The sequence below is a fragment of the Actinia tenebrosa genome, unplaced genomic scaffold (genome assembly GCF_029948245.1).
Source record: "Actinia tenebrosa isolate PJP-AT-01 unplaced genomic scaffold, QUT_ActTen_1.0 PGA_scaffold9__36_contigs__length_13948895, whole genome shotgun sequence".
Lineage (NCBI taxonomy): Eukaryota > Metazoa > Cnidaria > Anthozoa > Actiniaria > Actiniidae > Actinia > Actinia tenebrosa.
The window spans coordinates 6,194,468-6,214,832 of record NW_028292586.1 but is presented as its reverse complement, the minus strand read 5'-3'; the positions used below and the strand labels follow the sequence as shown (position 1 = coordinate 6,214,832).

The 20,365-nt window shown below is 37.3% G+C and overlaps 2 protein-coding genes and 1 pseudogene across 2 annotated transcripts in view; 2 read left to right on the top strand and 1 right to left on the bottom strand.

The window, feature by feature from the left end:
* LOC116290494 (uncharacterized) overlaps window positions 1-10,895 on the top strand; it is a 45,104-nt gene extending 34,209 nt beyond the window's left edge. The window contains exons 18-35 of the mRNA XM_089025026.1: window positions 158-392; window positions 739-866; window positions 1,024-1,257; window positions 1,344-1,615; window positions 1,743-1,854; window positions 2,480-2,720; window positions 6,310-6,416; window positions 6,512-6,538; window positions 7,470-7,578; window positions 7,851-7,922; window positions 8,328-8,399; window positions 8,683-8,754; window positions 8,841-8,912; window positions 9,032-9,103; window positions 9,318-9,389; window positions 9,677-9,748; window positions 9,927-10,004; window positions 10,166-10,895. Of these exons, the coding sequence (XP_088881152.1) occupies window positions 158-392; window positions 739-866; window positions 1,024-1,257; window positions 1,344-1,615; window positions 1,743-1,854; window positions 2,480-2,720; window positions 6,310-6,416; window positions 6,512-6,538; window positions 7,470-7,578; window positions 7,851-7,922; window positions 8,328-8,399; window positions 8,683-8,754; window positions 8,841-8,912; window positions 9,032-9,103; window positions 9,318-9,389; window positions 9,677-9,748; window positions 9,927-10,004; window positions 10,166-10,895 (2,777 nt within the window). The remainder of the gene's footprint in view (window positions 1-157; window positions 393-738; window positions 867-1,023; window positions 1,258-1,343; window positions 1,616-1,742; window positions 1,855-2,479; window positions 2,721-6,309; window positions 6,417-6,511; window positions 6,539-7,469; window positions 7,579-7,850; window positions 7,923-8,327; window positions 8,400-8,682; window positions 8,755-8,840; window positions 8,913-9,031; window positions 9,104-9,317; window positions 9,390-9,676; window positions 9,749-9,926; window positions 10,005-10,165) is intronic.
* LOC116287841 (uncharacterized) lies at window positions 10,893-17,122 on the top strand. The gene is made up of 3 exons (XM_031694536.2): window positions 10,893-11,202; window positions 15,132-15,244; window positions 15,617-17,122. Exons 1-3 carry the CDS (start codon window positions 11,016-11,018, stop codon window positions 15,773-15,775), a joined length of 459 nt encoding a protein of 152 aa, XP_031550396.2. The 5' UTR covers window positions 10,893-11,015; the 3' UTR covers window positions 15,776-17,122.
* LOC148904606 (uncharacterized) lies at window positions 12,001-14,342 on the bottom strand (annotated as a pseudogene).
* Window positions 17,123-20,365: the final 3,243 nt, after the last annotated feature.

The following is a 20,365-nucleotide window of genomic DNA, read 5'->3' as shown; positions in this document are numbered from 1 at the left end:
CAAGGTAACTGGATCCTCTTATATACCCAAAACCATGAAGAGGTTTATATTTTCTAGGGCAGAACTTGTGGACTCCGCCTAGAAGTATCTTCAACACACACACAAAGGGATTGCATGTAATATATATCCCATAGCATTCAATGGTGTCTTTATTCAGGTGGCAGCTTAACCCAGGATTATGAGTCAGACATTGGTTTCTCGCTTGGCCATAAAAACTACTCTGTCAATATCAAGATGAGCCACATGCTGCACCAATTAACCTTGTGTCTTTGGATGTCAATCAAAATCATGATCTCATCACCAATCAAACTTAATGTCGATTATATGAAAGTCGAAAAAACGAAGGATGTTGGCATTAATATTGCGTTTGTTAAGATTGATGCTGTTACGAGGTAAACAACATTCACATAAACAATTATTTTACGAAGTGACAGATAAGTGCTATAAATATCTTATGCATAAGACCTAATAGCTGTTTTTTCTTTTTTTTTTTTTTTTTTTTTTTTTTTTGTTTTGTTTTGTTTTGTTTTATGTTTATGTTTTTTGTTTGTTTTTTGCTTTTTGTTTTTGTTTGTTTGTTTTTTGGTTTTTGTTTGTTTTTATTTTGTTGGTGTTGTTTTCTCTCTCTCTTTTTTTTTTGTGTGTGTGTGAGTGTGTGTGTGTGTGTGTTTCTTTGTTTCTTTTTGTTTTTTGAAGAACCCTTTCATTTTTATTTCTTTTCCTTCCATATTGTTTCAGAAATGGAAACAATAAATGGAGACACGTTTGTGTCACATGGATGTTCATTTTTGGGGTGTGGCAGACGTACATCGACGGTGCTGCAATGCATCATGGAATGGGAGTGTTGGACAAAGAAGAACTGTATAGTAAGTTAAGCCTAAAGCGTTTCTGTAATGATGTTTTAAATAGCTATTAATCTTCTTGAATATATGGCAAAAAATAAAAACAACAACAAAATCAAGCAAACAAAGGAAAACCCAAGGGAACTCAAATACTTTTTCTATGTTTCTAACTTCTCTGTAGGTGGTAACAAAATATCGGTCACTTTTGATTCCCAAGATCAGAAAACCGAGGTTAAATACAGTAGACTAAACATATGGAGTAAAGTGTTGTCTGAGCAATATATACTCTATATGTCGTACGAATGTGGAACAGAGACTGGAGACCTATTACGATGGAACGACTTCTTGAATAATATTCCTCTTAATAAATCTAGTGATATTCAGATTTACAAATCAACTTGTGGAGGAAAGGAAGGTATTTATTGATTATTTATACATCATAATTCGAAACTATATTTGATATAAACCATGATATAAATCCGCACGTGATAATAATTTCAGGATCTGTTCAGAGCGTAATTAGTCCATTGCTTCCTGAGACACCAAGCTTGGCAACGATAGAGAGCCCGCGATACGAGAGGTCATCTAGTTCCTCTCTCAGATGCTTAAAGTTTAAGTATAAGATCTGGGGATCTGGAGCGAGATCGTTGAAGATATATCAAGAACTGGATGACAATGAACACACTAAGAGACCCATATGGATGGTCAAAGACAGTGAAGACAGTAGATGGAGGGATGGACAAGTACCAATAGTAGCAGTATCGGCATATAAGGTTAGATAATTATTCCCATGAATGATTTGTAGGACTGATGACAAAGAATTCGTGGTTTTGTTTCTTAAGAAAATTACTAATATAAAATATGCAACTAAAATAGTATCTTTATAATATTGTTTTGCAGCTTGTTATCGAGGGAGAAATGACAAATAGATCAGGATTACTGTCTATAGGAGCTTTGCACACTCCTGAGAAAACGGGTAAATGCTTCATGAATCCAATATCAGCGAGAGAAGGTAGGTTAACTATGAAATAGCGTTTCGGAAATTCAATGATTTAACTATACTACTTCACTTCGAAGGCAAGAACTGCACAATAGCGTTTAAGAAATTCAGCGCTTCAAAGTTATGACTAGATTGAAGAATTTGCTTATAACATAATAAACGCTAAAACAAATAATAATTAATAATTATTATTATAATAATTATAATTGTAATTTAATCACTTATTATGCGCCATTCCATACAATGATCATACGCGCATTACAATAATAATATAATATAATATATAACTATATAACTATTAACAAATAAAATAAATATATACATATTGATAAATACTGAAAAACTATCAAAATGCTGATTTAAAAAGGTGAGTTTTAAGATGGCGCTTAAAAAAAATAACATCTTTAATGGCGCGAAGGTCTGCGGGAAGTGCATTCCAGAGAACGGGTGCCGCCACAGCAATGTTTTCCTGGTCTTGCGATTAAATGGGGCAAGTAATAAACCTTTACTAGATCTTAAGTTATAACTCCCCTTACAAACCAACAATGTTAACATTCTTTCACTGAATTATTTTGCATTTTGGCAGTCACTATTACTAAAATTTATAGCGTTTAATGTTTTTTTTTTGTTAACACAGCTTGTAACGAGATTCTGACCGACAAAACAGGCTACATTAAGTTACCATCTTATCCTGATTTCTATCTAATGAATGAGAATTGTTCCTGGATAATCAAAGCCAGAAAAGGTCACGTGATTCGTTTGGAATTTAAAATATTTGAATTGGAGTTGAGCCCGCTGTGTTCAGCTGACTACTTAGAAGTGTATGATGGAGACGAAGCCCTGTCGAGTTCTCGTATTGGTCGCTACTGTGGAACGAGGTATCGCATTTGTACTTACATGATGTTGTTACACTTTGCATCTTACATAATAATAATAATAATAATAATAATAATATAATAATAATAACTTTAATTCTTATAAAGCACATTACACCTGTCTCAATGGTCGTAACAAATACTTAGAAAAAATTTGAAAATAAAAGAATGATTAATTAGTAAATTAATCAAAAATGTTGATAAAATCATATGAATAATAACTAAAAAGAATGCAGAAATATATACATATATATATATATATATATATATATATATATATATATATCATGTTTAAATATCATATCAGTGATATCAGTGATATCAACAACGTATTTCGTTGCAAAAAAGAAAAGTCTTAAAGGAGAACTTTACTTTTTTACGACCTAACCTTATATTAATGGCCACAGTTCACTTATTTGCAAAGTTTCTTTGGCATATCTTGTAACACAGCCGAGGAATAATTCTTGAAAGTAGCGTTAAATCGCTGACATGGTCGCCGCCATCTTGGAAGCTCTTCTGAACACACAAGCAGTCAGCGGCTATCTCTCGTGACGTCATTGCGCGGCCGGTGTTATAAACACTACATTAGCTCGTGTTTCTTGTAAGTAATTTAGCTTCTTCGTACAGGGTTTTCTGGATAGGATTTGAAATTGTAAACATGAGTTCCTCATCCAGTAGTACTTCTAATATCAGTGATATGTCAAGTGAAGATTTGGACGAGTTTTTGGCCGAAGAATTGGAGGAGTCGTTTGATTTTCAGGGATATCAATTCCAGCCAATTCGTCGTCATTCATTAAGTGAGGAAGAAGATTCGGATAGCAACTCTTCCAGTTCTTCAATTGAGGCTGTGAATCTCCGACTACAGAATTTAGATTGGTATCTATAGAGTGACTTTATTTATATATTATTATTTCAGGTCATTCAATTAAAGGTATAATTGTAGACTTTCGCCTTGTGATTATTCTTTAGGTGTACGTGCGAGCATTGCCAATTAATGGATCGAGATGTTGAGTGTATTTGTTGTCATGAAGTACCTCAAACAATAAGCAAAAACCAGCAAGTTTTCGAAGAGGAAAATCTTAGCGAGCCAATTTCTTGTATTACCAATAATCCTGGTTTCAAGGCAGTCTGTTTAAATCGATGGGTACTGCGGGAAGCTGCATGGTTTCAGTATTGACAGTATTATGGCAATAAGGCTTACCAAGGTCCTGAACATAAGAGAAATCGACACATTGCATATAGGCAGTTGGTTCGATGGTGCTGGGGCGTTTTAGGTTAAGAAATCAGGGTGGTTTTACCTTCATGTGCAGTGATGTGTATTCGTGCCCATTTCCCACCACCTGGCCTTGAGGAAGATTTTGAGTACACTGGTTTTCTTTATGCTGATACTAATATATTCTGGAGCTAGACCATGAAGAGCTTTGTAGACAATTAGAAGTATCTTGTAGATAATTCTCTTCTTGATGGGGAGCCAGTGGAGTTTTCTTAGAACTGGTGTAATATGCTCACATCTTTTGGTTCGAAATACTATTCTCGCTACAGAGTTTTGAACTCTTTGAATCTTGGATAACTCTTTATCAGAAAGCCCGTAGAGCATGCTGTTACACTGGTCCAGTTTTGACGTTATTAAAGCGTGGACAAGTTTCTCAGTGCTCGGATCATCGAGATACCGTCTGACTTGACCTACACGCCTAAGCGAGAAAGATGCCGATTTACAGAGTTGGTTTACATGCAAGTTCATTGTAAGATGACTGTCCAGAGTAACACCAAGGTTACGCACTGAAGACGTAGGTGCTTCCTCAGATTCACCAATGTTTATGTGTGGTAGAAGATCATGTTTCTGGAATCATGATGAAAACTGGAAAACATCGGTCTTGGATTCATTACATACTAAGTTGTTAGCTGCCATCCAGTGGAAGATAGATGCGATGCATTGCTGTAGGTGAGCAATATCATTATCTAGGTGTTGAGACTTCTCTAGTGTTACATACAGTTGTGTATCGTCGGCATAGATAGCACAGTTGAGACCGTGACTTTCGATGATATCTTTAATAGGTGCGACATAGAGTGAGAAAAGGGGTGGACCGAGGACCGAGCCTTGTGGTATACCTCGAGATAAAGATCGTTGTACTGATGTCGTTTGTCCAATCTTCACTGATAGTTTTCGTCCACTTATATAAAAATTGATCCACTCTAAAGCCAAACCATGGATACCATACCGAACCTGGAGTCGCTTCAAGAGAATTTGGTGATCAATCATGTCGAATGCGGAACTTAATTCCAGCAAGACCAGAATGACGTCATGATTATAGTCAAGCGCTATGCTAATATCGTTATGTACACGTAACAGTGCTGTTTCAGTGCTGTGATTTGGTCTATAAGCAGACTGCATTCAAGCATAGAGTCCGTTTTCTTGCAAGTACTGATTTAGTTGTTTAGATACAATGCGTTCTGTTGTCTTCTGTTGTCGACAAGAAAGATAAGTTGGTAATAGGACGATAATTCTTGAGGTTTTCAGGATCAGAATTTTTCTTTTTGATGATGGGAGTAACCAATCCGTGCTTAAAATGCAAAGGAAATAGACCAGTCATAAGTGATGAGTTAACGATCGAGGTGATAGAATCAACTAAGACATCAATGCATTTCTTTAGAAGGACTGTAGGTATTGGTCCAGCGAGCAGGATTTAGTGCCTACAGTCCTTCTAAATAAATGATGTAGACCTTTTAAGATCTGACGGATTTAACCTCCCCCTCAAACAATTAGAATTTTGGACCAAAAAATCTTCTCGAAGAAAAAGTAAGAAAAATCTTAAAACTGCTTTTCGTTTTGGAGCCGATTGTTGTTCCATATGATCGACGTCACACTCAAAAGCTCGAAATATGAGCGAGTTTGAGGGAATGTGCGATACATTGACAATATATATATATAATACAGTTATACAAATATCTAATTTATTCAGTATATTGAATGATATGCAAAACGGAAAAATTGCTTTATTAATTGTTTGTTTCATTCAATGACTGTCAAAATATTTTTTCTTTCTTAGATCACACAGATTATAAATCAGTCGGTTTTAAGCGTTGAAAATGGTTATTTTGTATTATGCATCTCATTAGATATACTGAATAAATTAGATATTTGTATAGATGTATAAATGTATACTACAACGTTTCTGCAATCGAGTGTATATATATATATATATATATATATATATATATATACAGCCATTTGCAGAAATTATGGCCGTTTCAAATATAAATACAAGTATATCAAAAATATATCAGAAAGGGCGGGATATCTTTCTTGATATTTTTTTCAGAAAGCCCTAATGATAGACAACTCGAAAAAAATAAAATGGAGGATATCCCATAACTTTTGATATGCTTTTGATATACTTGTATATATATTGGAAGCGGCCATAACTTTCGCAAATGGCTGTATATATATATATATATATATATATATTTTTATTTATTTATATTGTATCCATATCCAATCATCCATTGGTCTTTATGACTTTATGATCAAGAGCTAAAACTGTCACGAAATAATGATTGTTATGCATGATTATTGTGTTCTACTTACTTGCAGATATCCACAAATGATCCTATCACAATCAAACACGATCAGAATAGTTTTTCTTTCAAACGAAAAGTTTTTTGCACCAGGATTCAAGATTTACTATCAGATCATAGAAGGTAGAAGGAGATACGTAGAGATCAAGAGAGAGGATGTTGAAAGAAATAACTTTACACTAGGACAAATATTTTAATATCGTTTTTTCTTTCTCCAGGTGCAAAAGATGACAGCTGTATTCAAGGTATGCTGCAGCACGTTGACTTTGGCGTTGTGGTTATAGGTCATATTTTCTTGTTTGTAAAAGGATGGGATAGAAGAATGAAGTTTTGACCCATATCATCGCACAGAATTGATTGACACATCCGGGAAATTAGAGAATATATTACTAGACTCCAGTTTCCCAATATCAATTTTCCTCTCAAGGCCGTTTATATTTATAAGGCAAAGTCACAATTTGAAAGTTTAAGCGCTTCGTGAAGAAAATCGAAAGGTAATGCAAGAAAAGTGACATGGGAATATTAAAGAATGACAACCACACAATATAAGCTTGCCATTTATTTTGGTGATGTATATGTATGGAAATTTATCATTCCTGCACTTTGTTCGGGTCCTGCTTTTCGTCGTGAAAAAAAATCATTCAAAGTAACAACTGAAATTGGTTGCCCAACCATTGCTTAATTGCTTCCAAAATCCAGCTTTCTTTGAAGCTGAAAGCAAGTAGCGATTTTTCAGGAGTTTTAACTTTGACCCAACGAAGCAAAACAGTCCAAAATGACGAAATTCCAATACTTTTTTTGATATAAGAAATTATCCTTCTACCGCCATTTGTTTAGCCATAGAAACCATGCCTCTATATTGCTCAATATCCATAATTTCGTCTCTATATATCGCTTTAAAACGGACAAATTTGCTCACGAACTCGGCATATATTTTGGTACTGTTCGAGAAGCTGTCCGAGTGGAGACTGGTACCTAATTTGGAGAAAATGCCCGCGAATTTTGCTTTAAAAAATATTTTTAGTCGTTTTTTCCAACTTTTTTCAAATCCTCTTAATAGTATGAAGATAGTATAATGATTCTTTAAAAAATGCCTACCCATTCTTCACATAATCTCTCTCATTTGGATAATGACCAGAGTTGATGGGCAATTCTGTGCGATGTTTCCCCCCTCAGACTGCCCCTCTTCATGTAACTGCCGGAGACTAGCAGATGGCGGAATCATCATGGCTTCACATCAACTACAGTCTATTCCCAAGCGTCTGCCCAAGAAAACAAATGCTATGTAAGTATCAAGTCTTTACATAGACCTCTTGTACTCTCATGTCAAAAGAATTTTAAAAAATCAAATGAGGAAACCTTTGAAATGTCAAGAAAATTGTAAAAAATAGATCGAGGTGCAGTGAAGGGTGTCTACCTAGGAAAGTCGCACCGAATTCGTTTCATTATCGTACATGGATCATTTTTAACTCTTGTTATTGTACCTATCCCATACAAAAGCGCATACATCATTGTTCTTCACGATTATGAGTATTGCTTTCTTTTCTTCATTTATAGATTATTTCGAGGTAATAAGATTTACCAAGTGGAAAGCAATGCTTTCGTAAAACAAAGTTATCTCTCTTTGATGTAAGTATATGATTACACAAGGGCTAATGGGTGGATTAGGTGGTTGGGAACAATCACCAACTTTGGTCATTTCCAAATGAAAATAAAGAATGCTATAAAATCTAGAGAGGAACTGGTATATGCAGTAATTTCGTCTTGTGGACACCCCGATATTACGGGCACCTCGCTATTACGGGAGGTGGAAAAAATTCCTGGCGAAACGTAATGACAAAGAAAAGACCCTAATTAACTTCCTTGCTTTTACGGACAGCCATTGACGGTCCCGAGGGTGTCCGCTTTAAATACCTGATTCTTGGTTAACAGCCAACCGCTTTGAAATCATCCTAGATCCGCCACTCTGTGCACTATTTATTCATCTCTGTTCACCTAATCATTCATATCTGTTTTAATTTTTTTCTGTTTCAGCGACTTGAGCTATAATCGAATATTTTCGATTGAAGAAATGTCTTTTGTAAACCTACCATCGTTAAAGACCTTGTAAGTCAATACTAAATGTCTATTATTTTCTAAAGTGTAAAGAACTAATGAACTCTAATTTCCACCTGTGGAGCTTGCCGGTTGAGGTAAGGGAGATAAGAAAAGAACTGAGCCGCCTTGTGTCCCTTAGTCTAGACACCTTTGTTGCCAGTCCCTTCTTGGTTTACCTCCGTTACCGTTTTTATCTAAGTCAGATCATTTATTTCAAAACGTCTTGATTTTTGGTATGGTAATAATTTTCTTTTAAAATAATCCTCTCTCTGAGCTCCTATTTTACTTGTAGACGACTTAATAGAAATTTCATCAAAGAAGTGCAGAAAAACATGTTCAGTGATGTAGGGGGACTTGAAGTAATGTAAGTATGAAAAAAAGTATTAAAAGAATGTATAATGGCACAAAAAGAACACTCCTGACGGTGATGCTTTGTTAACAACATTTCAGAGATTTTGGACAAAATTTGATTTCAAGCATTGAAATGGATACCTTTTCTGGCTTTCCAGCTCTCCGTGCTTTGTAAGTATTCAGCTAGTTCACAAGTTTTGACTGTAAACGGCAGAATCGCAACTGCTTATCAATAGTTAAAGCAGTGGGCATCATGTACAATGTTAATTATGTCGCTTGATATGTTTAAGGAGCCTTCGCAGTAACGAAATAAAGGGACTGAATAAACTCACCTTCCAAAACAACACAAACTTAAGATATCTGTAAGTATAAGTGATTAAGTGATTACGACCTCTTGGGTCTCGAGTGATCGAAGACGTGAGAGAGAGAGAGAGACGGAGGGATGGAGGGATGGAGGGATGGAGGGATGGAGGAACGGAGGGATGGAGGGACGGAGGGATGGAGAGATGGAGGGAAGGTAGAGTGAAATTGCAGAAGGAAGTTACTGCATGCTTTCTAATTCATTACTTTCATCAGCTACCTTCAAGATAACGTCATCAAGAAGATCCCTTATGGTCTTTTCCATCAGCAAAAATATCTTAATGTTTTGTAAGTAACGACTCTTCTTTTATCATGTGATTAGTTGCTGAACTAAAGAATTATAATCGAGTGGCTGATCCAGCAATCTTACAAGTGGGGTGACTATTACTAAGGTTTTACCAGGAATGAAAGGAAAAAGGGAGGTCACCTATCGAGGATAATACTGAGAAATGGGAGCAATAGGGAAAGTGGTGGCTACCCAACCCCTTCACCACCCCTGAATCCGCTTTTGTAATCTTGAAAAAGTCAACCTTCTTCGTTACTTTAAGTTGATTCTTCCTTAATTTATACCTTAGGTTTCTTCATGAAAACAAAATTGAACATATCGACAAGTCATCTTTTGAAGGCCTTGGGAAACTACGAAAACTGTAAGTCATTTTCAAGGAAAAATATATAGCTAGAATGTCTCTAGAATGCGCGTAATGCTTACTCCCCACTAATGACCTGACATCCCACGAAAATCCATGATGACGTAAGATTTTTTTTTAGAAGAACGCATAAATGAATACTCTTTTAAGATAATTTCTTCACATTATTTATCTCTAGGACATTAAGGAACAATTCAGTCAATGAACAAACCGTGTCAAAAGATGTCTTCGATGATCTGCGCAATCTAGAATACCTGTGAGTTGTATTTTCCAGTGCTTTATTTATTTTATCTATTTATTTATTTATTATTATTTTTTTTTTTTTGACTAAATCATGCTGCAAGTTTTAATATTTAATAGATGAATTAGGTCGGTAATTTTCTGTTCTGTTTTTTTTTTTTTTTTTTTTTTCCCCAGGTCAACAGATAGTTTCATCATATGTTGCTATGCAACCCATTCCATCCCAAACATTCAATGCGAATCCCCTGGCAACGAGTTCTCCAGTTGTAATGACATGCTCAAAAGCATTTACGTACAAATCTGCATGTGGATCGAAGGTGTTTTCGCTGCCTTAGGGAATCTGGCTGTCATAATATGGTGGACATTGCTTTTCAAAAAACAAAGAAAATCACGAAGAAAGATAAACAGAGTCCAATCTTTGTTGTTTTGCCATCTCGCGTTTTCTGATCTTCTCATGGGAGTATATCTTCTGCTCATTGGAACTTACAATGAAATATGGAAGGGAGAATACTTTCTGCACGACGTGGAGTGGAGAGCCGGTGTCAAGTGTAAAATAGCAGGCGCCATTGCTACTTTGTCCAGCGAAGTCTCAGTCATGCTTCTGGCTGCCATAACAGCAGATAGGATGAACACAATTCTCTTTAACTTCTCAGCCAGACGCATCAGTTTTAAACTGGCTCATGTTCTCTGTCTGTTTATCTGGGTCATTGGATTCATCATGTCTTTCACTCCCCTTCTTGTTCCAAGCTACTTCAACGACAAGATATCGGGCTTCAGTTTTTACGGCCGTTCCACTGTCTGTCTGCCGCTACAGTTGTCCACCGATCGTCCTGCTGGTTGGGAGTACTCAGTTGCTGTTTTCATTGACTTCAATGGCGCAGTTTTTTTCTTCATTCTTGTTGGATAAATCGCGATATTCGTCAAAGTTCGCAATTCTGGTCGAAAAGTGCGTAAATCATCAAATAACGCGGAATCCTCATTGGGGAAGCGGGTTTTCTTTGTGATTCTGACCGATTTCTGCTGTTGGATGCCAATCATGGTTCTTGGCGTGCTCTCTTTGATGGGTAAATTCAATGACCCTTCTGTGTATATCTGGGTGGGAGTATTCGTACTTCCCGTCAACTCAGCCATCAATCCAGTACTGTACACCTTCTCTTCCTCGCAAACGATCAACAACATTAGGTCACTCAGACGAAAGTGGTTGAAAGATAAAGGTATTAAATCTACAGCTAAATGGTCGGGAGGTAATGGGGGTAATGTGTGTATAATACAATATATATATATTCTCCCGGAGATGGTTAGTTAGTAAGACTCTGTACTAATATATTTGATACTGAAAACCAAGCGCTCTCTCTGCCGCCATAATCGAAAACGTTAAGCACAGACCGAGCAAGTAAAGGTGACCAAACATCGCGTGCGTACATCAAATGTAACGGAACACGAATGCACGAGCGCATTGTTTAAAATAAGATGTAGCTATATTATTTTTGTTTCGCGTTATCTACGGCGAATTTGGTGTTGCTTGTTATGCATTCCGTACAAGAGTTTGATAGTCCAGTAATCCTGTGGTTTAGGTTGGAACAAATTGCAACAGAATTTTTTTCAATGCTGTTTGACCCGTTAGGGTAAGTTAATCAACATACTAAAAGTCCCAAAAAATCCCTTCGGTGGAACATCCCTAAAAACGGCTTTTAATATTGTCAAGAATTACACAGGAAGCCCAATACTGGGAAAATATCAATTTCCCAAACAAATATATGTAAACTTGCTTATTTCCCTGATTTTACATTGTGCTGAGGCACTTATATCAAAATTAAGTATAATCTTGTCAATATTCAAACAAAAAAGATAATAACTGGACAGATTTTTTAATAAATGCAAATGTAAATACCACAGGAAGCCCGTACTTTGCAAATTTATTATTTTGTTACAAAACATAGAAATTTAACAATATATCATTTGAAAAACCCCTATCATTATCAAAACATCTTTGCAAACAGTACTGAATGCATTCACCACCTATAAATCCAACTGCTGTAACCCTGACAGGTACCGCATGCAGGACTAGAACAATCCAAGTTATACTTTTTACAAGTGCATCGATTATGGTTGCAGTTTGACTTGCAATTGCATCTGATTATCTCAAGAAGTGCCTTATGAGCTGCTGTACAATCTGTTTTGATAGGAAGCAGTTTGCCATCCACAATCTGCCATCTCCAATATGAAGGTGTTAATGTTTTGTTCATTTTCCATTGTTGGACTTGGTAGAACACTCTCGTGCTGTGGTATGCAGCTGCTCCAGATGTTGGTGGTAAGTTTTCTGGCTGAACAAATGAAGATCCAGTAGAAACCTTTTGACAAAGAAATGTATATCGAAGCTCATCAAACTTTTTATCGTTTCTCTTGTTGTACATAGATAAAATCGCTTTTTCTCCACTGAGCAATCAGATCAGTCTTTGTGGTTGCCTGACACCCGAAAACGTTTGCTTGCTGACGGAAACTCATCTATTTTACACTTCTTTAATGCCAGCCCTTTGCCAATTCCGCGAAGTCGATCGAGAAGTGGTATCGCACCCAAGTATTGCGCGTAAAAAGAGTATGTTGTCACACACGTTGGGCCTCGAAATCAACTTTGTTTTCTTGATGTCCCATATTCTTCTTTTCGTAGATCTTAGTTTTGGCTCTGGCTTGAAAAAAAATGTATGTGCGCTTGTACTGTTTACATGGTACAACAAAAGAATCAGCAAGTCTTTGTCGTCTCCGACTAGAATAGTTGGAAACAATTGACTCATATCAATGGCAGTGAGCACAATATGAAGATCAGCGTCACCAGGATCATGAACTGTGGTATATGCAGCTGATTAAAGTGTTGCCCTTAGCAGGTTGATAAACCATTGTTTGTTGGAGGCATTTGACAAATAATGCTCCTTTTTGCCTTTCATCTCTATGTCTGGTTGAAAACTCACTGTCTCCTCATATTGTTCTGTACGTCTCATGTGGGTACAGTCCTTTATACTAGGGCCGTCTTCATAATCGTCGAAAACAGTCGTGACATTGCCGGGATACCTGAAACTTATATACTGGATGATGTATAAGTTACATAATTCATTGTACGTCAGACCACGAGGCCATGAAACTCAGTGAAGTAGGGCACCGCTATCCAGCACAAAGGCATATTCTTGCTTTGGAAGCTCAGACGGTAAATTATCTTTCACTTCCTCCCAGATGGCCTCGGCTAAGGCAGGTTTGTTTGCCTGTCGTGGTAGGAGAGAAGCATCAAAAAGTGCTGGAGGGTAACTACACATTTCAAACTGGAACAGTTCTTTTGGATTCTCATACCTTCCGCCAGTGGAAACGAGAACGAACCCTGTGGAACAGGAGCTTCTTGGCGACAAACGTTACAGCTTGTTCTTTCTTTTTGAAAGTGTGTTTATAATGTACAAGCTTAACCTTCATTGAAATAAGTATACTTTCTCCTACTTGTTTGGCTTTATCTGCGTTAACCGTTTCTTTTGCAACTACGCCTGTCGAAATACTTCGTAGCGAAGGATCTGCACTGAACGGATTTCTTGAGTGAAGATAGGCAACTAATTCCATTGTATCTTTAAAGTCGCGCTGTTGTCTAGCTATTGATGTGTCTATATGTTGCTCACTAGTGTAATAGTCGACACCTGTTAGACTCTGCATAGCGTTGTTGACTGCTGCACACATAGGCATGGACATCACCCATATCAATCGCTGCACCTTTGTCATTCCACGCCCCCTGGTAAGACCGCCACTTGTTTTTATACTTAATAATTTAATAGTTTTAATAATTTGATTCTTATATAGCACATGAATCATAGGGAGATGCTCTCATGCGCTTTACATTGACTCGTGAATGACAGATTGCTTTTTTGTGCAATTTACAAACATGAGAGATGGTTAGTATAAAGTGGAGGCACTGAGGGTGGTCACTACCAGGGTTTCTTTTTACGTCCTCAGTGGTTCTTTTATGTCCCCCATTTACTGTAGGTTAGGAAGGGTTGGGAGACAGGGCCTACAGTTTTAAGTCCTTGTCTGAGAAGACTTGAAGGTCTAAAGATATAATTACAAAGGCAGCACCTTCTCCTTAGTTATTTTAAGACCCTGAGTGATGGTCCGGCCGAGGCTTGAACCACCACCTCCCCTACAACAGACCGACACTCTTACCAACTGAGTTAACCGGGCTACTTCTCATAAGTACTTGCTTAGGTGCTTGCTTGGTAAGGTCAGTGGACAGTCCCGCCCAATATGGATCACTTCTGCACACGACATGTAGACCCTCCTGGAAACTCTTATACACTTCAAGGTTCTTATCTTCAAGGTCAGCCATCATTTTCAAGTAGATGAAAGCAGACTTGGCATACATATAGTGTCCCGAGGCAGCAAAATAGGGCAGCATTTCAGCAGCATTGCCTGTTCTTTCAGCCTTTTGGAATTTTCTGAGAATATCGATCACATCCATATTTGGCATCCATAGCATGGCAAGTGCTAGCCTTTCATTGAATTTCTAAAGCATCACTTACCTTTTCCAAAGAGAGGTCTGGAAAGGCAAATTCAGGTGTTTCTTTTCAAATTTCTTAAATCCTGGCTTCTCAGTAAACGACAAAAAGTACTTATAAGAGATAGATAAGTATAGAAGAGAGTCATTACTATCAAATTACTTAGTTTTAGGTCCCATTTAATTCTTTTATAATAAATTTACAAAGTATGGGCTTCCTGTGGTATTCACATTTGCATTTATTGAAAAATATATCTAGCTATTATCTTTTAAATTAAAATATTGACAAGATTATACTTAATTTTGATATGAATGCCTCAGCACAATGTAAAATCAGGGAAATAAGCAAGTTTACATATATTTGTTTGGAAAATTGATATTTTCTCCGTATTGGGCTTCCTGTGTAATTCTTGACAATATTAAAAGCCGTTTTTAGGGATGTTCCACCGAAGGGATTTTTTGGGACTTTTAGTATGTTGATTAACTTACCCTAACAGGTCAAACAGCATTGAAAAAAATTCTGTTGCAATTTGTTCCAACCCCACCCCCCAAAATTTCATAGGATGACTGGACTATGACCCGAGATTTATAAATCATCAGCTTTTGCCTTTTCTTTTGAAGGGAGTATTCGCTTGGAAGGAAAATATTTATTCAGGAGAAGAAAGTCCGAACCAAGCAGTTCAGCAGTAACGACTGCATTAACTCTTCTAAGAACGAACGACGAAGCTGCTGGAGTGAGTACAAAAACGTTTTTTTAAATCATATATGGCGTATCAAAAATGGTTTTGTTTTATTGATGTTGCTAAACACCGAATCGAAATATGGAAACCAATTTCAATAACTATTGTTTTGCGCGGACAAGTCTCGTGTTCACGTGGAAACACAACAGCGCTTTCACATGTATGAGAGGCCGCTAGTCAGTGCAAACAATAGTTATTCAAATTGGCTGCCATATTTCGTTTCTGTTTTTGTCGTTGTACTTGTTGGTTTTTCTGTGTTATAGTCAGTCCCCTGAGTCCAGAGTCCACCCAAAATCATTCCATGTTCCAAAAAAAGCAGTCTTTAATAAATGCTTATTTTCTTTAAAAAATCATCTCTTTCTTCAGCTACAAAGTGAAGCCAAGATATATGAACCAGACAAAGCCCCGTCATCTGATGAACAACAAATGCTAGTAATAGCAGAGCGTCAGTTATTGGTGAAGGTTGACGACGACGAAAAGAAGAGTATCATGAGGCTGTTGCTCATGACGAGGTCACAGCCATAAATGGTTAAACCATTTATTACCTAAACTTGTAGATTGACGTAAGAAGTGGGTACAATAGCTCTGTACCCACTCTGGTGCCCACTGTTCCCTCTGTTCCTATGAGGCTGTTCGGTGCTCATGACGAAGTCACATCCATCATAGATGGTTAATGCATTACTTCTTGTACTTACCTAAAAACTGTACTTTGCCAGAGTATCATGAGGCTGTTGCTCATGACAAGGTCACAGCCATAGATTAAGACATTACTTGTCAGCTTGCCTAACAATTGTAGTTTAATAAGAAGTTGATAAACGTGCTCTGTACGTTGCCAGAGTATCATGAGGCTGTTGCTCATGACAACGTCACAGCCATAGATTAAGATATTACTTGTCAGCTTGCCTAACAATTGTAGTTTAATAAGAAGTTGATAAACGTGCTCTGTACGTTGTCAGAGTATCACGAGTTTGTTGCTCATGACAACGTCACAGCCATAGATTAAGATATTACTTGTCAGCTTGCCTAACAATTGTAGTTTAATAAGAAGTTGATAAACGTGCTCTGTATGTTGCCAGAGTATCATGAGGCTGTTGCTCATGACAAGGTCACTGCCATAGATTAAGACATTACTTGTCAGCTTGCCCTAACAAATGTAGTTTAATAAGAAGTGAGTAAAAATGCTTTGTATGTTGACAGAGTATCATAAAGCTGTTGCTCATGACAAGGTCACAGTCATGGATTAAGCCATTACTTGTCAGCTTGCCTAACGATTGTAGTTAAATAAGAAGTTGGTAAACGTGCTCTGTAGTTGCCAGAGCATCATAAGGCTGTTGCTCATGACGAGGTAGCAGCCATAGATTAAGCCATTACTTGTAAATATTCAGTTTTCCGGGACAGGATGAAAAAATTGGCTGCGCAGGAAACGATATTCACTATGTGTGATCCTAGGAAAACCGATTGCTAAACAGCAAAAAAAAAAAAAATTTAAAAATTGCAAAACAAGTTAAATAGTAAATACTTAGTGGCACTGACTTGGACGAAAATCGCTCCAAAATTAAAACACTTTCATTCGAGCCGGAACTTTGCTGTTATAATCTTTGATTTATTAATATTCACTCGCTGAAATATCTTTCTGATATTCGATATTCCCTTTTTCCTCGTCCCCAATCCCCTAGAGCCGCCACGCAGGCTAATGTACACAACGCACAGCCAGCCACCCAGGTGCTAGTTTTGTCCTAGAAACATTCATTGTCAAAGTGTACCATCGGGACGTTTTCCATTTTACGCTTTCCTGGCTAATTATCTATGAAATTCGAATCGCCAATCAGAGGCGAACCCAATTTTTCTTAAAACGGTAAAAGATACAATTGTTTGCTCAGAAAAAAACACGAGTTCTTGAAGATTACTTCTTGATCCATCTTTAGCTAAATAAGAATGTTTATTATATGGCAAGGTAATTTCACGCGCTATGTTTGGTCAATTTGCAGTCCATAACTTACGGTACGGACCGAAAAACGAAATGGTTCACTGAATGTACGTACTTATGATCTTTGAAAACATTCAAATCTTCATCAAAAAAATATATTTCTTGATGAAAATTGTCAGAAAACCTCCAATAAAGAATTAAAGATAATTGAAAGTCACTGGCATTTTTAATTTTTAGTTTTACATTAAAATGTAAAACTTATCAAACAAGCGACAACTCTTTCATACAAGCGACAATTCTTTCATACAAGCGACAACTTTTTCGATCAAGGCTCTACACGGCACAGCTAGTTGAGCGATTTTGTACGAATAGAAAAAACTACGAACTAAAGGGTGGTGAATAGCGGCTAATTCAGTAAATGAATTGAAGATAGGTTTATAAGTGGAATTAACGTAAATGTGTTATTACACAGGGGCGGCGGAAGCTGAAAATATTGGGGGGGGGGGGGGGGAGTGGGGGGACTGCAAAAAATTACAACAATAACTTAATAACAATAATAAAAATCAAATCTATGCATTTATATTTCATGTGAACCAATATACACTGCATGACTTGTGGCACGTACAGGAAGCCCTTCCAATGCAGTTCTCATTTGACATGTTTTTTGTTGCTTCGCCTCTTTTTAATCTCAATGCCTTGCCATATAATAAATATCTTATGAACCTCGTTTGCATGGTCCGTACCGTAAGTTATGGATTCTCATTTTTTTCTAATGCAGTGGGAAAAACTCGGTCCATAACTTACGATACGGACCTCGCACTCGGTTAATAAGAGCTATTTCTTTCTGTTATTCTTGGCCTAAATTTTTCCTTAAGCTATTTTTTTGGTATAAAAACCCTGTTCGAGCCCTAGAGTCTCCTTCTACCCTGGTCAACAAATCAGCGATCATCATGGAGAGAAAGTGGGTTGAAGATTCTGAGGAAGATTTATCCGATTCGGAGACCTTTAGTGAGGAGAGGCCTTTGGATAATGAAATTGATCAGATGGTACAACAGCTTCCTAAAAACCTACCGAAGGAGAAGGGCTCTAAATTTACTTCACGGCATGGCCGCTTCTAAGGACATTTTGTACTGGAATTCACATGGAGAAATGACTTTTCATCAACGAAGAATCCCAGTCACCAGCATGAAGGAACTAATTGAATATGCTTTATTACCTTACAACCCAGATGTCAGAACACCTAGAGGTTTAAAAGGGTTTACCAATGTGTTAGTAGAACTGGGGATCAGCAAACTGGGAACATTAAATATTTTAAATCATCGTGACTGCAATATACAAAATAAAGAAACTTGAGTGAAAAACATTTGTGGTCTATATTTACATAAAAATCCTTGATAGTGGTTAGTCACCGAGTCCCGCCTGTCACGCGGGAGTGGAGCAGTGAAAAGCATTGAAAAGCATCCCTGTGGTTTTAGGAAAATGTGCTTCAAAGTCTTCTATATTATTCTAAGAGAAAAGAAATATTTATAATAAGAAATATTGACATCACAATTAATCGAGATTTACATATGCCATAGTCTGAATGAGTGAAATCGAGTTTGAGTGCATAAGTTATCAAGATGCTCATAAATATAAAGATGTTTGTAAACAAGGGGGGGGGGGGGGGGACTCGGTAGCTTATGAAAGGGGGCGAGGGTCCTCGTCGTCCCTTTTAAGGTTTGAAACATCAGGGTTTTGGTCCCGCTTAGGGTGATAACGACGGAATGCCCACCAACTGAATTTTGTGGTCCCTTTTAGGGTACAAGATCTAAAAAAAGGCAAGCGATTTGTACATGACGACGTCGTCATAAATTCGTTAGAGCAGACGGCGTTTGATGCAAATAAAATCGAGACAGCAAACACCAAATGCGTTATCGATTGGTCCCTCTTAAGGGTTAAATTTCATCACTGCCACGCCCATCATCCCAAAATACAGGTCCCTTTTAGGGGTCATTTTCGAAATTTTCGACGAGGACCCCCGCCTCCTTTTATAAGGGAGTCCCCCCCCCCCCCCGGGGTTGTAAAGCCTCCACGACGTTCAGAACGATTGAGAGCTGCCGCAAAGTCAATACCCAAGTGGGAAAAATTCTAAGCTAGCTGTAACTGAAGAAACAGATAAGAACAGAAGAAAAAACATATGGCTTGTGTTTACTATATTCCACAGACTTTGTTTGTACAGTATATGACGAGCAATAAAGCATGCTTGAAGACTAATCTCTCAACAATAAGTCTCTTTGTCTTCGATTAAAGTAAATGATGTACTTAATTACAAGTCAGTTACTATGACAACAAAATAGAAAATCGTAAATGTTGTAAGTTGTAAGTTTCAAGCGACGGGTGTTTCTATTGAACAAATATACTTCTATTTTGTTGTCGCACCAAGAGCCTCAAGTGACAAGCCAAGGCTCCAGAGAACGTCGGTACTTTTAATTATAATTTAATTATACTTGGTACATGCATGTGGCTATAGCTCTCCACTAATTATCATCTCAAGCAGCCTTGCTTGGAGCAATTCGTAAAGTCAATAAATGAAAATGCACCATGAATAAAGTAATTACAGCTAAAAGTACTGGCGTTCTCTGCGGTCTTGGCTTGTTGCTTGAAGCTTTTGGTGCGACAACGATTTCTGAAATAGGTGTATAATAACAATCGAAACATCATACTTGGTTAAATAATGAAAAGAGCTGTAACTAAACTTATTTTGTATTCACATGCATTAAGCGTTTTATGAATAAATATTTTTTTTTTTAAATTTGAAAAACGTGTTCGTCGTTGTTCCACGTCCTTATGGCGTAATGGTTATCGCGTCTGACTTCAGATCAGAAGATTATGGGTTCGATTCCCATTAAGGTCATATCTTTTCACCCACCCCGATTAAGACTCCAACGCCTCACTACACGTCATCCCGATTGCACTGACGTGGTGCAATCCAGCAAACTAAAAAAAATAGATATAGGTGACCACCCCTCCCCATACAGCACCTCACTTATGAAACCGGTGTTTCATATCTACTATAAAGTTCTATCCAAGTTTAGATAACGACTTAGTGCCTCTTCAAGGTTAATCTCACATACGATCATCGAAGACTCACACATATCTCATCGACTAGTGCCCCTGTCTTGAGTTTGGCATGCTGTATTATCAACTCA

Excerpts from the sequence above, each read along its gene's own strand:
- LOC116287841 (XM_031694536.2), top strand. The coding sequence starts at position 11,016 with ATGCCAATCATGGTTCTTGGCGTGCTCTCTTTGATGGGTAAATTCAAT. Across the intron at positions 11,203-15,131 it reads AAAGTGGTTGAAAGATAAAG|GGAGTATTCGCTTGGAAGGA; the intron begins GTATTAAATCTA and ends TTTCTTTTGAAG. Across the intron at positions 15,245-15,616 it reads CGAACGACGAAGCTGCTGGA|CTACAAAGTGAAGCCAAGAT; the intron begins GTGAGTACAAAA and ends CTCTTTCTTCAG.